We start from the raw sequence: 18,187 nt of genomic DNA on the forward strand, positions 1-18,187 counted from the left end.
TAGTAAATAGCATTATTAATGTACCATTTCTAAACAGTTTCACGGTACCTACGTGTGGTTGCAGAAAGGTATTATTTTAATGCTTCGAATTTACAAGTAGCGGTACTGTACCACTACCACCAGTTTGGCACTGACATAAACGTCATCGAGAACGTAATTTACTTTCTATGCATTTCCCTCGTACTCGCATATTAGCGCGAGCGAGATGTATAGAAAGTAGCGTTTGTGTCAGTTTTGACACTGTCAATGACACATGGTACGGGCTCTGACAGTTAACACTACTTGACGTTAGACGTCGACTACAAAATAACTCGCGTTTTGGTAAGAAAACTGATATATGGCACAGTCAGCAGCAGAAGTTGCTAAGCGGGCCAGGTGTTCAAAATTATCTTGACGTGACTTTATTGTTAAGAGAATAAGAGACAAGTTAATTTTGAACACCTCGCCCGCTTAGCAACTTCTGCTGCTGACTGTACGATGATAATATTTCGGTCATGGCAATTGAAAAGCAATGAATGAGTGCAGCTACCGTGGCAGGTAAACACGGCTTGTTCCGTTCACTACGATGCTAAGCTTAAGGACACTTATCGTTTTCATATGTGTACTCGCTGGTAAGTGCCACTTAAGGGGAAAGGGGACGAACGCTTCATACAAACGTCCCCATTTTCCTCTATGGATTGACATGATGTAAAATAATTTTATATAATTTGATGTATATTAACCATAGCTATAACCCTTAGTTTAACTTTATTTGATTATTATAAGAGTTAGCAGCATAAAACTAATTCTATACAAATATTTAAATGCTCCTAACTCCTATAATAATTAAATATTAAAAAAAACGAAATCAAATTGTGTCAAAATAATTTCAATAATTAATATCTAAAGAAAAAAAAGAACTAGGAACGTTCGTATGGAAAGGCTATTTCGCGCGGTCGTCCACTTTCGTCATGGGTCTTTTTATAGCGAAAATAAAATGGCAAACAAGTTCTTACTTAGAATAACAATAGGAAATACCTGTCTTTGAAATATCCATAAATCATTTGCGTTGATAATTTTGCACAGATTATATGACTTTAAGGATCTTTGGCGTTAAAAAAAATTAAATTTTAGGTATAGTCAACCTGGGTAAATGCGTCTATTGAAGATATCTTCGAAACGCAACATATTATAACTGTAATAGCCATCTACATTAAAAGTTCGCTGACCATACTTCGAACATAGAGGGTTGCAATTAGGGTTGCCAACCGTACTATACAATATAGTATTGTACTGTATTTTGGCTCTCTGTACTATATATTTACTTTTGGAAAAATATATAGTACTCTAAAATACTATATTTCCGATTAAACGTATATTACACTTATGTTTAGTATTTTATCTAAAAATACTATATTTTTTTGAAATGTACTATATTTTTAATGCTTTATTCTGGAAAATACTATATTCCACCAAAAAATAGTTGGCAACCCTAGTTGCAATAGTTCTAAAATGTTCCGTTTAGATGATAATTTAATAGACTAGACGCATTCATCCCAAGTGACCTTACACGTATGCAGAAACGTATTTTATTTTGCAGGTTATTTTATAACAGTTGAATGCCGGAATGTCGTAGAAGATTCATATAAAAACAGTCCAGATATTAATCGTAAAAAACCACTACACTCACACTCTGGTATTACCAATTGGTTAAAAAATCTTCTAACGAAAGTAAAACTGAAAAAAATACGAAAACCAAATGCAATAAAGGCATTAATAGCAAAACTAATAAAGAACGAAAAAGGCAATAAAAAACTATTCTCAAAACGCAATTTGCGCAATGGTATAGAAGTTCAAGAATTTTTACATAAGCTAAATAACTTTATTAACCAAAATACGCACAATGCGTACTATGAGAAACGCAGCGATTGTAATTTTGGCTTCGGTAACCCTTCGAAAGCATGCAAGAGACATAAGTCCAGACGAAACGCGGTGAGAAAATCGAAAAAAACTCGAAATAACAAAGAAAAAGATTATAATAATTACGCGCAACACTTGGTTATAGAAAGAGCGAGATCTTCATCAAGTTCAAGTGAAAACGAGACACCGGTTGGAAGACAAAAGTCTCGCTTTAGGATTGTTGATAATAAACGTAAAAAAGTAATTAAACAGAGTTCAGAATCTGAAGACCAATCGAGAGAAGCATATTCAGACGAATCTGATGATAACCCAAATGAATCTTATGAAAAACCAAATGAATCTTATGAAAAACCAAATTCATTTGAACATTCGAATTTTGATGAAGATACAGACGCTACCGTTGAAAACAATAAACAGACGGCAAAATCTGATGAAAGCTCAAATGAAAATACAGAACGAGAGTCATCTGTAAAACATCCTGACGCTAAATATATGTATTTGCAAGGCACTAGATTACAAAGACCTGATCTCAGGACAGGCCGAGGATTTAAAAGTGCTAGGAGACAGGATAGATTACCATACTTTTTACCAAAGCGATACAAATGGGAAAAAGGCATGCTTCATAATTTAGACACTTACTGGAAAGTTGGGATTAACTCATATGACACAAACAATAAGTATCCTCATATATGGTAATAAGTAATAACTGATAATCGAAATAAATACCCTTGTTTATTTATTTATTTATGAAAATAGCAAGTAACTTAAGACGATACGTTATCGCTTCTCTATACAAACTTAGTCCCCATTTTCCTCTATACAATATATGTTAAACTACCGTAAAATTGTAAACACTCGTCAGTTTATAATCTCGCTAGTTAAACTAACCTAACCTACTGTTATAAGGCAGCCTCCGTTGGAGTTTTGAAGAAAACTCTTGAATTCAACCCAAACAGTTTATTCAACCAAAATACACTGCACAAACTTACACACTAAAAGATTTAGAATTAGAATGTTATTAGATCTATGTTAAAGAGTAAATTACGAATGACCATGTTTTTACTATTATTCGAATTTTTATACAGTAATATTGCTGTCAATGCTTCACCTACATTTTAGTTTTACCTGGTAAGCAAAATAATTATGAGTGTATATAACACTACGTTAGATTGTAAACTAACGGGTTCACAAATTTACGGTGTCATATAACATGTAGAATATATTTTCGTAATATGATGTAGGTACGTACATACCTAGGTACCTATATTAACCGCAGCTATTTTATTTATTCAAACATATTACACAGTATTACAGTGAGACACTAAGGCACTGTGGAATGTATACAATATGATTATTACTTCTTCTAAAACGTTAACATAAAGTTGTGTTAATACAATAACAATAATCTTAAAGACTAACTGAAGACTCTTCAGTTAGTCTTTAAGATTATTGTTATTGTATAACACAGTGAAGACGGACGATCATCCATCGCCTCACATAACCTCTTACATTCGTCACATACCATCTTCCAACTACTGGCAAAAACATCGCAGTCAGGTGTTGACTTGAGAAGTGCGTTTAGGTACTGTAAGGCGCGAACTAATGGTGAGTTCCTATACGCCACAGTGCGCGCTTTAGGAACTGCCAGTAAGTCGCGATTACGTGGCCTAAAATGAGTTTTGGATTGAAACAGAGGGGGCACAAGAAGGCGTACCAGTTGCGAGACCAGCTGTGGACAGTCTGAATCCCCACGTATTATTCGCTATGCCGCTTCGTTTGATTTTCTAATTAAGATTATACAAGCTTTTAATACGGAATTTGTTTTTCGCTCCTAACACCCCTTATATGCTTTGATCTCGGGACTGTCTAGAACACAAAATGACCACATATAGGTAGGTTAGGTTCGTTAGGTATCTTCAAATGGTCGAAGCCCAAACCGCACAGAAATAGGAGCCCCGCGGCAGCGGGGCTCCGTCGACATCGCTAACGTAAAGATAAACCGACGAAATGTAGGTAAATAAAGGTCTAAATAATTGTAGTCATTTTGTGTTCTAGACCGTTTGCGATGTAGACTAAAAGGGATATAGCCAAAATATTACACTAGTCATTTTGTGTTCTAGACAGTCCGAGACCAACCCACTTATATTAATCATAATGTACGTACAATAAATTATGTAAAACTATAATTTCCATAATGTGAACGGAGGCAATGGGGATTACGTTTGTATGAAGTACCAAATCCATTGTGCACAACCTACTTATAATGATTTTTTAACCCCCCCCCCCCCCCCCCCCATCAACTGACGGAACAACAAACACGGCTAAAAGTGGTTAAGTGGAAGGCCTGAGTGGACGCTCTAAGCGGAGTGTTCGGCGGGGTGTGCAGCGTGGCGTCGGGCTCACAAGTAATTTGAGCAGCGTGTACTAAGGCCGCTCCTATACGTTTTCATTTGTTTAACATGCACGCCGCACGCCCCGTCCCGCCGCACGCCCCGTCCCGCTGCACGCACAACTCGAGCGTCCACTCAGGCCTTACACTAAGGTAGACTCCACGGGTAGCAAGTAGCACTCGTAACTTAGTGCCAGTTGCACCAACTGCACCTGACAGACTGATTAACGTCACCCGGCGCGCCGCGGCGGTTTACTATGAAACTTTCCATACAATAAAATTTTGCGAAATCTTTAACGATGACAAACAGGTGCAACCGACCCTTGATCTCACACGCAACTACAAAATTCCCTACCATAACAGTCATTTGGTACGTGTTTTTTTTATAATGACGTCATTTTTAGTACAAAAAGTAGTTGATAGGATCGATCGATCGCGTTGTTTGTCGTTGAAGTATAAACTACCTACCTATAAGCAATGTTGGTTTGTCTTTTGGGGTAAAATAAAACCAAGCAACTAAAAAACAAATCGTATTCCAATCGTTACATTAAAACATATAAAATCATACGCCGTCCGCCATCTTGTTTTGAAGACAAAATGGCCGCTCAGCAGCCGTCACCGACGCACTGGCATTTGTTGTTGACGCATGTCATGGAACGACGCGAGGAGAAAATCTGCGCTGCCGAGAATGTAGCAGACAGGGCCAGTAGGACCACAACTGTAAGTAAATATTGCTTATTGTGTATCATAAATAAATAAAAACACACATAAAATAATAAGAGTTTAGTTGGAGTTGGAGCCATCTACCTATCTATAGGCTACGGTGATCTCTGACCATCAGGTGGGCCGTGTGCTTCTTTGTCTCGGACGCGGGTGCAAAAAAGTAGATAGCAACAATCAGTCTTATCGCTTAAAAGCGATCTCTTGCAGACAACCTTACACAAGCAAATCGTTTAAAAACTTTACGGGTTCTTTCGTAATAAACCTATTTTAAAGGCGGTTTTAAGGGGCCCACTGATTAACAGTCCGCCGGACGATACCGGCCTGTCAGAACAATAAGTTGACAGTTCCGAACAACTGACAGGCCGATATCGTCCGGCGGACTGGTAATCAGTGGGCCCCTTTAAACATGTAGCCGAAGTCAGTCGTCATAAAACAATATCCATGAACTCTTCGTCCACCAGTATTGGCTTAGTAATTTTATACGACAAATAGTTGACGTTTGGCATTGCAGTTGAACGATTTTTCTACATAGCTATTAGCCTTAAAACACCCTTCATATCAGTTTTTAATTATGAGAAAAACCTATGAGAAAATCCACACACAGTCCCGCCGCTCTATACAGTGTGTGGCCTACAACTCGGGCGAATAATTAAAACGTAGGTAGATTCTACTCCTCAAACAATAAAACTTTTGTTCAACAACTTTTTGAAATTATGTAGTCTTAAAATTGTCCCTTTTTCAAACAAACTAAATAATATTTTCAATGTACTTTAAATTCCGTCTAATTGACATTGCCCGTCAGTCTTGTCACCGTACAGGCATAATCAATTTCGTAATACATTGCCTGTTCGAATAAATTTTAAAGTGTTTTAAAATACAAACCACAAGTTATTTTTAAAAGTCGCTGAACAAACATTGTCTTGTTTGAGGAGTAGAATCTACGTTTTAATTTTTCGCCCGTGTTACAGGCCACACACTGTATAAACGAAGTCTAGTGTGGGGTGGCGCTAACGCGCATATGAAGAATACCACGAATTAATAAAATGAAATAAAACTTCTAAAAATAAATAAACTCAATATAAACTTCTAATAGTAATAGTAGTGAAATATTTACTGTCAACTGGTATAAAGTCTTGTTGATAGAGCGGCTTGCTGGTAATCCCAGAATCGCGAATTCTAGTCCCGCCCATATCATCAATTTACCCACTTTTCCTTTATATCAAAAACATTGTATGTAGTATGATTGCGCCTTCTGCATAATGGGCGTTTTTTTTTGTTGTCCCCTACACTTTTTTGTCAAATTTGGGATTTTTTATGTTATTTCTACTCAGAATCACGAGCTCTTTCTATCCTAATAGGAGAAAAAAAGTGTCCTAAGGTTTTTATTTCCATTACGTCACCATTTTTGATAGACTTTGTATGGCGGTCGCGGAATGGAAAGATTGAAACATGTATGGACATTTTGGGACACTTTTTTTCTCCTATTAGGATAGAAAGAGCTCGTGATTCTGAGTAGAAATAACATAAAAAATCCCAAATTTGAAAAAAAAAGTGTAGGGGACAACAAAAAAAAAACGCCCTAATACAAAGTTTCTGGCATAGTCAGATTAAAACATTTTTAAACTGCACATCAAATAACATCAATATACTCAAAACATCACCTTTCATTCGGCATAAAAATACAAAAATATAATAAAAATACTTACGAAGCACCGCTCGTACTTTCATTTCGTAGGACTTTTATTTATTACTAACATTTAATACCGTGTCTCGCTTTATAAACCTTGTGAGAAGGTAAACAAAGAAAACTACACATGTTACAGCACGCGGCTTTGGTTGTTGCATAGGTACCTACTTGAATGTTGAACGTATTAGTCGTCTGCAGTCTAAATAAATTCGAAGGAAACCAATCAAACAAAGTTGTTTACCCCTCAGGGACCGCACTCTAGTGGCTGCCGAGCGTCGACGCAACATTGGCGCTACTGCGCAGCTACGCTATTTTTTCAAATTTGTAGGGTTCCAAAAAATTCAATCTTAGTGTAAGGCCTGAGTGGACGCTCAAAGCGGAGCGTTCGGCGGGGCGTGCAGCGTGGCGTCGGGCTCACAAGTGATTTGAGCAGCGTGTACTAAGGCTACTATACGTTTGCATTTGTTTAACATGCACGCCGCACGCCCCGCCCCGCTGCACGCCCAACTCGAGCGTCCACTCGGGCCTTACGAGGATTTCAAGACAAGAGAGGTGACCTTTCGCTTCCGAGTGAAACGCGGGCTGTTAAGTAGATACTACTAGAGTTAGACCAAGATAAGTCTGCAACGATTTTTATAGCACATTTTAAGTAAATTTCGGTCGGAAAGGTTCATCAGATTTTTGGCCGAAATCGAACCTTCGGCCGTAACATAATTTTTATACCGAAAACTAAACTTCGGTTTAACTATTTCTACAAACAGACAGACAAACTCTGAGGTACAACATAAAATACCCACTTAGTCGTATTTAATCAAGTTTTTATGTGTATGTAACGCGGCGAGACAATCTACATATATTTATGGGGTCAGTAAATAACTGTGGATATGTTGGTATGCGAAACGAAATGTGTTAATTAAAATAGCAATGGCAAAGCGAATCACTACAAAATAGTATAAAACAAAGTCGCTTCCCGCTATCTGTCTGTCTGTATGTATGCTTAGATATTTAAAACTAAGCGACGGATTTTATAATTTTTGAAGTGAAAACTTCTTTAGCGGCGCTGTGCACTTTTTGTGATGTGGAAAAAATGTTAAACTCGCGAGAGCTTAAGACGTAACCCTCTTTCTGCCGCGCGGCGAAAATGTATGCCTGAGCCTGCTGTTTCGTTTTTATTCACCAAAAAACTTTAGTCATAACGTATCATAATCAGGTCAATTATTTAAAACTGGACTTTTATATTAAGCAATAAAGCTCAATGTTCTAATCTTGTACGGGCTGAAATACGAGGATTGTGTTGTGTATGTTTTAAGACTTAGTTTATAATTGCACGCTACATGTTCTCTGTAGGTATGTGGCGAAACATAGTGTTACTATATTTTATATGTAAGACCTACTGTTGTACATAGGTACCTATGTTTAACAAATAAATAATTTGGAATTTGGAGGATCTCACAGTTACATTCTAACTTTATATTACTCAAATATAATCCAATAAAGTGAACTCAAAATATCATGAACAAATATATTTAGTAGCAAGGTCTGCAAGGTAACTTTACAATTTCTATTCGAATTTTAAACAATTAACGCTACAAATTTAAGCTCACTGACGAGCAATTTCGGAACTAAAGTTTTTCAATAGAAAGGAAGATGGGTCAATTATACATAGTGTTGCAGACTTTTTGGACTAGTCATTGAGTTTTCACTTCTGTCGGCACTCCCGGAGTGCAACCCGTTGTTTTTTTTTTATAATAGATAAGAGTGATTCAAGAGGAATTAGGATCCTTTTCACTTAACTGGGCACCTTAAAGCGCGACTAAAGTCGTGTTTCAGTGACGTCTAACCGTTACATTCCTGACAAAATGTATGGGATCTGACATTGACCGTTAGTTTTCTAACGATTGCTAACTGGCCGTTAAAGGTGCACAGTTAATATTGGTGGTAATGGTAACTACTGGGAATTATTTTTCCCAGTAGTTACCACTGGTAACAACTTAGTGGTAACTAGTGGGAATAACCAATTTTTCTTCATTGGCCGAACGACTATTAGGTCATGTGGATTTAATTTAAAAGTATATTTTTTAAAGATCTATGAAACAAAGTCCTCCGCAGCGTCTGTCTGTTTGTATGTTCGCGATAAACTCAAAAACGACTGAACGGATTTTCACGCGATTTTCGCCTATCAATAGAGTGATTTTTGAGGAAGCTTAAGATGTATAATTTGTTAAGGTTTACCCGTGTGAAGCCGGGGCGGGTCGCTAGATGGAATAAAATATTGGTCCTTTTAAGAAAAACAAAACATTTTCGATAAAATCTTATTTATTCATTTACAAACTTCACTCTAGCAACATTTACGATAACAAACCTTATTCAAAAATATCTACACTAGAAAGGAATGGGGTCATACACATCAATTACGTTCGTACTCTCCTGTGGACATACTATACCCATAGCCCATTTACCGCCAACGACGTCAATAGACGCGCGCGGCGACAGCCTAATATCAACCTTCGTGCGTTGCAGCAAGGTTCATTATGACGCGACGCACATGACGCGTGGCGTTCAAAGAGTTAAGGGCTATAAAGCCTAATTTTTGATCTAGCCATTTCCGAGAACTTTTCTATTAACCTGTGTGATAATATTCATAACATGGAGTCGGCCTAGCCAAGGTGACAATCGCTTGCGCTTCGCCATCGAATCGCTTTGTGTCTCTCTATCACTCTTCCATATTAGTGTGACAGTGACAGTTGCGTTTCGTTCGCTACGTAGCGTTAGCGATTGGCATGTTGTCTCCGTAGACAGCGTAGAATATAAACAAGCTGGTTTCTGTCCACAGAAGAGACGATTGTTTTAAAATACTTATGTATATGACCCAATAATACTCGTAAAATGGCAGCGTGCCGACAAAAATACTCGAAGGATTGATTATTGGAAGAATTTGGCTTGGCAACACTGGGCAACCGATCGAACGCCAAAAACGTCATATCACGTCGACGACCCTTTGTTTCCCATAAAGTTTAAGTCATAATGTATTGTTTGTCATATTATCATTAGTTAAAAAACTGAAACCGTTAACTTTTCAGGATTTTCGTTAGGTTATCCTATAGATAGGTTAGGTTAGGTTTTATGGCAATCCTGAAGTGACGCGTTTCTGAACCAAATGAATTATGGCTAACGAAAATGCGGGCAAACAATACATTATGGTTTTCCACTTCTAAATATTTTCCATTCTTCATGATTTTTAGGGTTCCGTACCCAAAGGGTTAAAACGGGACCCTATTACTAAGACTTCGCTGTCCGCCTGTCTGTCACCAGGCTGTATCTCATGAACCGTGATAGCTAGACAGTTTAAATTTTCACAGATGATGTATTTCTGTTGCCGCTATAACAAATACTAAAAAGTACGGAACCCTCGGTGGGCGAGTCCGACTCGCACTTGTCCGGTTTTTTATTATGTTATTGACACAATGAAAAACTAGGTTTATGCACTTCTCCTTTCGTATATGACATATATTTCAGTTTTTAGATTATTGACGAATATACACGTCGTGGTTCTGAAGACGCTGTTCTTGGCGGTCGAACGGTTAATTTTAGTTTTCCATATCCATGCTTGCTCAATGGTATCACATGCGCGTTGCCAACCCCTTAAAACAGTTACGTAGTAAAGTATTACTGTATTACAATCCGATCCCCTTTTGACAGGTCCGTGTCTCCTGCAGGTCCAATCGTACCCAGTTTCTCCTGCCAGATATCACGTATAGTAAGGACGGTAAGCACGAAGAATTCCGAACATTGACTCGCCTGTTCCTATCTCTATCGCACGCGTATTGCTGTCCCGCTCGCACAGTGTCATTGAACCCGCCATCATGGGCGAGACAGCAAGCAGCAAGAGACGCGCGCGCGATAGAGATAGGAACAGGCAGTTCAATGTACGGAATTCTACGTGCTTACCGTCTTTACTTTAGCGATATTTATTGATAACAGAACTTTCAATATTAAAATAGTAGTGTGATGTGTAAATTGGTGATATTAATGTATCATCGTAAGGCCCAAGGTCCTACCTATAGTACTTATTCAGTTTGACGAAATTTAAATCATATCCAATGGGAACAGAGTTGCATTTGTTTTGTTTCGTTCAATTTTTATACAAAGCAAAATCAACTCTTTTTCTTACAGTATAGGTTTAAATTGCAGTGGCAAATTTTCGATTTTTATATATATTTTGATAAGATTTCTTTGAAAAAACATAGTTACAAGACTCTGACCAGGATATAGATACAGACTAATTGTGGTTGCTTCGGAAAAAGGGAAATGCGAAGCTACTCATTGTAAGCACCCTTTTTCCAGAGAAAGACACATTTCTACACTTAACAGTTTCACTGGCCGAGGCAGAGACAATACATTATTATATACAATTCCTTATACATTTGTCTTTATACGCTTTAAATTTTAAACAATTAGCATTTACATTTAAACTTTAGCAAAATAACAAATATATTCAAATGGCATGAAAAATCTACTCACAATCACGTGGAAAGCTCAATTTTGGCTAATTCATAGAAAGTCTGGTACACGATTATTATTCTTATGTATAGTTGGTCAAACCAATTTGTCAGTAAATAAGAACAAAAAAACTATACTCATCCTTTTCTTTTGGGTGCTAGTACTAGTGTAAGACAAAGACAGTATGATTCTCTCTGTCTATGTTTGAAATGAGACAGTCCTTTGACAAACTATAGTGGTACTCATAATGTGTTTACAATTAATTTTAATAAAGACGGTTATATAGAAGAAAACCATAATAACACAGTGGAGATCAGTATACCTATACAATAAAGATGTACAGTCGCCATCAGATATATTGGAGCGGCCGAGGCGCTCAAAAATATCTGAACACGCACTCTAAAGCCTTGACAATAGAGGCGTGTTCAGATATTTGTGAGCAGCTTGGCCGCTCCGATGTATCTGATGGCGACTATTACACTACGTAAAGTTGATTTTTCATCACACTTACTCGTAAAAGGTACGTAGGCGATGCGGTAACTGTAATGTCCGTCCGAAATTAGGCAGAAGTTTTATTTTTCTCACAAGTGTGATGAAAAACATTGTGTATGCTGCGGGGGTATAGGAATTACAAACTCGTGTTAATTAAGCCCTCGCCTTTGGCTTCGGGCTTCAATTCACACTCGTTCGTAGATTTGTTAACCGCCCTTAATACAAAATGTATCTAATATAAAAAATTATGGATCGCATCACTTTAATAATCTACAAGCCCCCCCCCCCCCCCCCTTATTAATATCCTCCTAAGGCCCAAGGTCCTACCTATAGTACCTATTTATTTAAAATTTAAACCATGTTCAATTGGAAAAGAGCCGCTTTTGCTGTTTCGTTCATTTTCAAACAACGCAAAATCAACTATTTTTCCTACAGTTTAGGTTCAAATTTCAGTGGCAAATATTGGATGTTTCTTTTGTATGGCTGTTTCTTTAGGAGGATAAACGCGCTACAAACCTCAATTAGCTAACAATCATTTGTCCTTATCTGTCATTTTGACTTATATATTTGTAAGAAAGGGATAAAACAATTTAACTAAATCAGGCCCGTAAATAAGGGGGTTTGTATCAGTCAATATTTCAACTCTATTGTCAAGGAAATCAATGTTCAGATATCTTTGAACACCGCGGCAGCTCCGATATATCTAAAGGCAAGTATACCAATGAATAATAATCGTGCACCAAGCTCTTCGCAAATTTACAAGAAAAATATTCCGAAATAGCTTAAAATTACTCAACTCGCATTGATATTAGAAAACCGTATATTTTGCTAAAAGGTCAACCGACTCTTTTTTTTTACTGTTACTACTCTTAAACCGTTAACCCAGTGCCAAATTGTATTGGTAACCATGGTAACTCCAGGTTTAACCGGTTAACCCCGGGTTAGTGAATGGTGCAAGTGGCCCCGAGTCAGTGAATAATAGGTTTTTAAAGTGTCTTAAGAGACGTAACTATGACAACCAAAGTTGATTCACCCTAAAGCATAATATATGACAAAAACGCATTTACAGTACATATGGTGCTACTTTCCCGAACTAGTGCGGGAAATGGCACTTTCCGTGCGTATTTCGAACGTTTAAAGTGCCATATGTACTGTAAAACGATGTACGATACACGTGCGAATAGGTAATTCGCAACTCGTGTCGATTTAAAACACTCCTTTCGGTCGTGTTTTAATTTAACGCCACTCGTTTCGAATTTCCTCTTTTCCGCACTTGTATCGTAAATAACTATTTTCTGACATCAATGAATACCTATGTATATGGAAAGCACTAGGGCAAGGAATTCGACTAAAACCACCATGACACTGTCAATTCTGACAATGTCAAGTGTCATGAGTGTCATGACACAATCTTAGGACGCTAGTGGACACAGACCTACTATTTAATTCATGGAATGTCGTATTATTTCTTGTTACAATTATAGTGTTTTTCAAACGCGACGGGTACGGTGACAGGTACCTTAACCTTTTGGACGCCAATGGCCGATATATCCGCACCGTAGGTTCAACGTCAAAGACCGATTAATCGGTCACAGACCACAGAGCAACATCGACCTACGTGCATATACATAAAGTTCAACTTCAGTTTTGACACTTCAATGACGTGGCGTCTGAGTGACAGCTTTTGTGTTTGACACGGCGTGGAAAAGGTTAAAACGCCAAATGTAATTAGCGTTGTATTGAAATGACATCTGTCAGCGTACCCTCCCTGTTTGAAAGATACTATAGGAATATAAAAAAATAGAAGTGATCACTTCTTATTATTCGAACACTGTGTTATACTTGTTAGGGTTCCGTAGCCAAAATGGCAAAACCGGAACCTTTACAGTTTCGTCATTATATTCAATATTCATTTCGAACGTCTTAAAGGGCTAGCTTCCAAGCCATAAAAAAAAAGAATTTGACACTACGTAGGATTGACAGGTGGAGTCCCGTTGTTTCCCATAAAGTTTTAAGTCATAATGTATTGGTTGTCATATTATAATTAGTCATAAAACTGAAACCGTTAACTTTTCATAATTTTCGTAAGGTTATCCTATAGATAGGTTAGGTTAGGTTTGTTTTATGGCAATCCTGAAAAGTGACGCGTTTCCGAACCAAATGAATTATGACTAACGAAAATTCGGGCAAAATACATTATGGCTTAAAACTACTTGGGAAACAATAGAGACTCTGACAGGTTAAACTTATGCTGGCCCCATCTGTACAATCCATCGACCAAATTTCTAATCACTTTTACATATGCCCTACAAAAATAACGAATAAAATTTAAAAATATTAATTACCGTTAAAAAAAATTATAAAATGTAGGTATATACATTTAAATAAATAACAACCTTAACGAAAGGAAATACAAACAACAAAATATAGGCATTTAGAAATTGCATAAGTTTATGCCAATCTTCAATAAAAAAACTTTTTACACAAAAAATTCCATTAAAGAATGATTTAATTAATTATAAAAGCATAACATAAGCCATGACGTAATTTAATTATCATAAATTACGTTACGTATTTTTTTCACTTTGTGTTATTTTATTTTCAGAATGATGTCAATTTTTATAGAAATCCTCTGAAGCTGAAAATTGCTCCAAAAACTTCATCTAATTAATCATCAAATTCTCATAGTCCCTTTGTATAAGTATCTAAAAGAAACTGTTCAAAGATAAATTTACCTTTCAGTGGTCAACTATACACAGAACTCATTAAAACAGTTACAGTTTATCTTTAAAATAAACATAAAACTATACAATACTTCGTTTTTTTACCCGATTACGGCAAAGCAAAAGGAGGGTTATGATTTTGACCCGTATGTATTTAGCAAAAGTGTAAACCATGTCTTTTTATTTAAAAACACTTTTAAAAATAAATCACAGCAAATATGCAATTATATAGCATATATGATCTTTTGGTTTCATAAGTACTATTTTATTTAAAACCGTTTTTCAATAAAAAGAAACCTATACGGCTACCATCAGTTTGGCACTGACATAAACGCCGTCGAGAACGTAATTTACTTTCTATACATCTCGCTCGCACTCGCATATTAGTGCAAACGAGATGTATAGAAAGTAAATTGCGTTCTCGACGGCGTTTATGTCAGTGCCAAACTGATGGTAGCCGTACTGAAGATCGTTTACCCATTTCCTAATGCTAAAAAAACCGAATCTACCCCAAAAATCGGTATAACCATCTGTGTCCACAGAAAACTCAAAGCAGTATTCAGTCTTTGTTATAAAATATCCAGTTGAGGAGCGCCTGTAGCACCATGGCTATCACGAATCCGGAGAACAGGTCCCAGCTGTAGCCTGTGGCGGGCAGCCGGCCCGTGGTGGCCGGTCTCCGGTCGAGTTGTTCCACGGCGCGAGTGAGGCGCTCTAAGGTCACGCTCTGCTCTCGGAGGGTTGTGTCGAGGGAGTTGAGGGTCTGCTTTAGAGTTCGTCTGGAAAGAGGGTAGGTTAGGTTAGGGTTCCGCACCCAAAGGGTAAAAACGGGACCCTATTACTAAGACTCCGCTGTCCGTCCGTCCGTCTGTCACCAGGCTGTATCTCACGAACCGTGATAGCTAGACAGTTGAAATTTTCACAGATGATGTATTTCTGTTGCCGCTATAACAACAAATACTAAAAACAGAATAAAATAAAGATTTAAGTGGGGCTCCCATACAACAAACGTGATTTTTGACCGAAGTTAAGCAACGTCGGGCGGGGTCAGTACTTGGATGGGTGACCGTTTTTTGCTTGTTTTGCTCTATATTTTGTTGATGGTGCGGAACCCTCCGTGTGCGAGTCCGACTCGCACTTGGCCGGTTTTTTTTAGTTAAGTACGCTTAGGCCTACTTGCACCATCTTACTAACCAGGGGTTGAGCGGTTAAACCGTTAACCTAGTGTGAAATTGTACTGGTAACCATGGTAGCTCCAGGTTTAACCGGTATACTCCGAGCTAGTGGAATGATGCAAGTGGGCCTTAAGGGCGTCCACTATAGTTCGTTTTTTTTAGCATAAGAAATAAGGTAAAAAATCTTGTTGTGTCTTTTAATTGAAAAACACATTTTAAAAATAAGTTACGGTAAATATGTAACAATTATGAATCTAATACGATCTTTTATAGTCTTCTGCTTTCATAAGTAATAATTATTGATTTGTAAAAAGTGTTTTTACAATTAAAAGACATGTCAAAATCGCTTACCTTCTTTCAAGTTCTTTCTAATGCTAAAAAAAAACGAACTATAGCTAGCGCGGGTGCACGGAGCGGACGCACGTATGCGGATGCCAATTCAGAGGGACGGATAGAGTTCTAGCACGTCATGCTAAACTCCAACCGAGGATTCCGTACAAATTGATATTATTTTTTTACAAATTTATAGTTTTCAGACTTTTCCCTGTATTTGTAGTGTAAGACGACATTACTTGCCAGATTTCATAGTTCTAGGTCAACAAGAAGTCAAATTTTGATTCCCTTGAGTGTCGAAATAAACGTTTTTTGCATAAACGGACGATTTTTTTTTAAAGTTAAGCTTTACGGGGCTCTAGACTCCTGCGTATATGGTTTTAATTTTAATTCGATACCTAGTACAGACAGATGGACGGACGGACGGACAACAAACTGATCCTATAACGGTTCCGTTTTTTCCTTTTGAGGTACGGAACCCCATAAAAGTAAATCATTATTTAATTTTTAACAAGCAGAAACGTCTGCGACCGATGCTATTAAGCTTAGAATAAATTTAAAAGTGGAAAAATTACTGTCTTTGGTGAAACTTGAACTCACGGCCTCTGGATCGATACTCCAGCGCTCTGCCATCTGAGCCACCAAGACCTCATCCATACCCAGCAAATCTAAGTAATCTAAGTATGTTTGATTAGTTTTTATGTGTAGGTTTAGTTGTATTTATAGTTAAGTTTATTTCTAAAATATTTCTTAGTTTTAAGTATTTAATAAATTTATTAAGGTGTCAGTAGGTATTATAAATTAGTTTGAATTAAAAAAATCAAAGTAAATCATATCAATATTTAAGTCTAAGCCTTCAGTAAGAAGTGCATATACTTGGAAAAATTCGACCTATGCCGCTGTGGTTCAGTGGCCGAATGGCACAGGCACCTGCCGCGATAGCAGAGGACGCTGGTTCGATACCAGCCTGGGGCACTGGAGGCCTTGGTCACTTTTTAGGGTTCCGTAGCCAAATGGCAAAAAACGGAACCCTTATAGATTCGTCATGTCTGTCTGTCTGTCCGTCTGTCCGTCCGTATGTCACAGTTACTTTTCTCCGAAACTATAAGAACTATACTGTTGAAACTTGGTAAGTAGATGTATTCTGTGAACCGCATTAAGATTTTCACACAAAAATAGAAAAAAAAACAATAAATTTTTGGGGTTCCCCATACTTAGAACTGAAACTCAAATTTTTTTTTCATCAAACCCATACGTGTGGGGTATCTATGGATAGGTCTTCAAAAATGATATTGAGGTTTCTAATATCATTTTTTTTTCTAAACTGAATAGTTTGCGCGAGAGACACTTCCAAAGTGGTAAAATGTGTGTCCCCCCCCCCTGTAACTTCTAACATAACAGAATGATAAAACTAAAAAAAATATATGATGTACATTACCATGTAAACTTCCACCGAAAATTGGTTTGAACGAGATTTAGTAAGTAGTTTTTTTTTAATACGTCATAAATCGCCTAAATACGGAACTCTTCATGGGCGAGTCCGACTCGCACTTGGCCGCTTTTTCTTAGTATATGACATTTATTTATTTAAAGTTTATAATCTTTAAGTACTCACGCATGCTTGGATCTCGTAGCGAGCTCCTGCCGCGAGTCGGAGTCGGATCGCTCGCGTCGCTCGAGTCGCTCATGTCGCTCGAGTCGCTCATGTCGCTCGTGCCGCTCGAGTCGCTCGGGTCGGATCGAGCTCGAGCTACCCATCGCCGAGGTAATTACGAAGTCGTCCTCATATTCAAATACTTCCGACGGTTGCCAGGGGCTGGAAAGGAAATTAGGTATCACCAGGCGTGTCTCACTCCGCGATTTCGTCGCTTTGCTACAGGTAGCTAAAAGTACATCCGTTCGCCCCAATTTTGGGGAAAGCCATAAGCCGCGCGTGGCGCTGTCGCCACCTAGCGGCCATATCTGTGCTGATCGTAACAGACGCGTTTTGTTAGAGAGTGAGTCTTCTGTACTTAGTATTATTATTTATTCTGTGGTATCACTACATAGTATAAAACAAAGTCGCTTTCCGCTGTCTGTCCCTATGTATGCTTAGATCTTTAAAACTACGCAACGGATTTTGATGCGGTTTTTTTTAATAGATAGAGTGATTCAAGAGGAAGGTTTATGTATAATTTGTTAACCCGTGCGACGCTGAGGCGGGTCGCTAGTTAATTTTTAATTATGGAACGCAAGCAAAGGAATGTATCAGAAAGCGTGAACGTCA

General features: G+C 37.8%; 2 protein-coding genes and 1 long non-coding RNA gene across 3 annotated transcripts in view; 1 reads left to right on the plus strand and 2 right to left on the minus strand.

Moving 5' to 3' along the window:
• Positions 1–501: 501 nt before the first annotated feature.
• LOC134660077 (uncharacterized) lies at positions 502–2,595 on the plus strand. The gene is made up of 2 exons (XM_063515776.1): positions 502–611; positions 1,580–2,595. The coding sequence occupies exons 1-2, from the start codon at positions 566–568 to the stop codon at positions 2,593–2,595; spliced, it is 1,062 nt and encodes a 353-aa protein (XP_063371846.1). The 5' UTR covers positions 502–565.
• Positions 2,596–4,805: 2,210 nt separating this feature from the next.
• LOC134660250 (uncharacterized) lies at positions 4,806–6,811 on the minus strand. Its single transcript, XR_010097860.1, has 2 exons — positions 6,718–6,811; positions 4,806–5,006 (listed from the first exon to the last, which is right to left on the minus strand). It is a non-coding gene; the product is annotated as an uncharacterized LOC134660250 (long non-coding RNA).
• An 8,101-nt stretch (positions 6,812–14,912) lies between these two features.
• LOC134660237 (oxysterol-binding protein-related protein 8) overlaps positions 14,913–18,187 on the minus strand; it is a 57,818-nt gene continuing 54,543 nt past the window's right edge. Inside the window, exons 18-19 of the mRNA XM_063515982.1 lie at positions 17,537–17,737; positions 14,913–15,192 (exon numbers count right to left, since the gene is read on the minus strand). Coding sequence (XP_063372052.1) covers positions 14,973–15,192; positions 17,537–17,737 — 421 coding nt within the window. The 3' untranslated portion in view covers positions 14,913–14,972. The remainder of the gene's footprint in view (positions 15,193–17,536; positions 17,738–18,187) is intronic.

Source organism: Cydia amplana, chromosome 26, assembly GCF_948474715.1.
Source record: "Cydia amplana chromosome 26, ilCydAmpl1.1, whole genome shotgun sequence".
NCBI lineage: Eukaryota > Metazoa > Arthropoda > Insecta > Lepidoptera > Tortricidae > Cydia > Cydia amplana.

Coding starts and splice junctions, on each gene's coding strand:
- LOC134660077 (XM_063515776.1), top strand. CDS start 566: ATGCTAAGCTTAAGGACACTTATCGTTTTCATATGTGTACTCGCTG. Junction 612..1,579: donor TTTCATATGTGTACTCGCTG/GTAAGTGCCACT, acceptor TTTATTTTGCAG/GTTATTTTATAACAGTTGAA.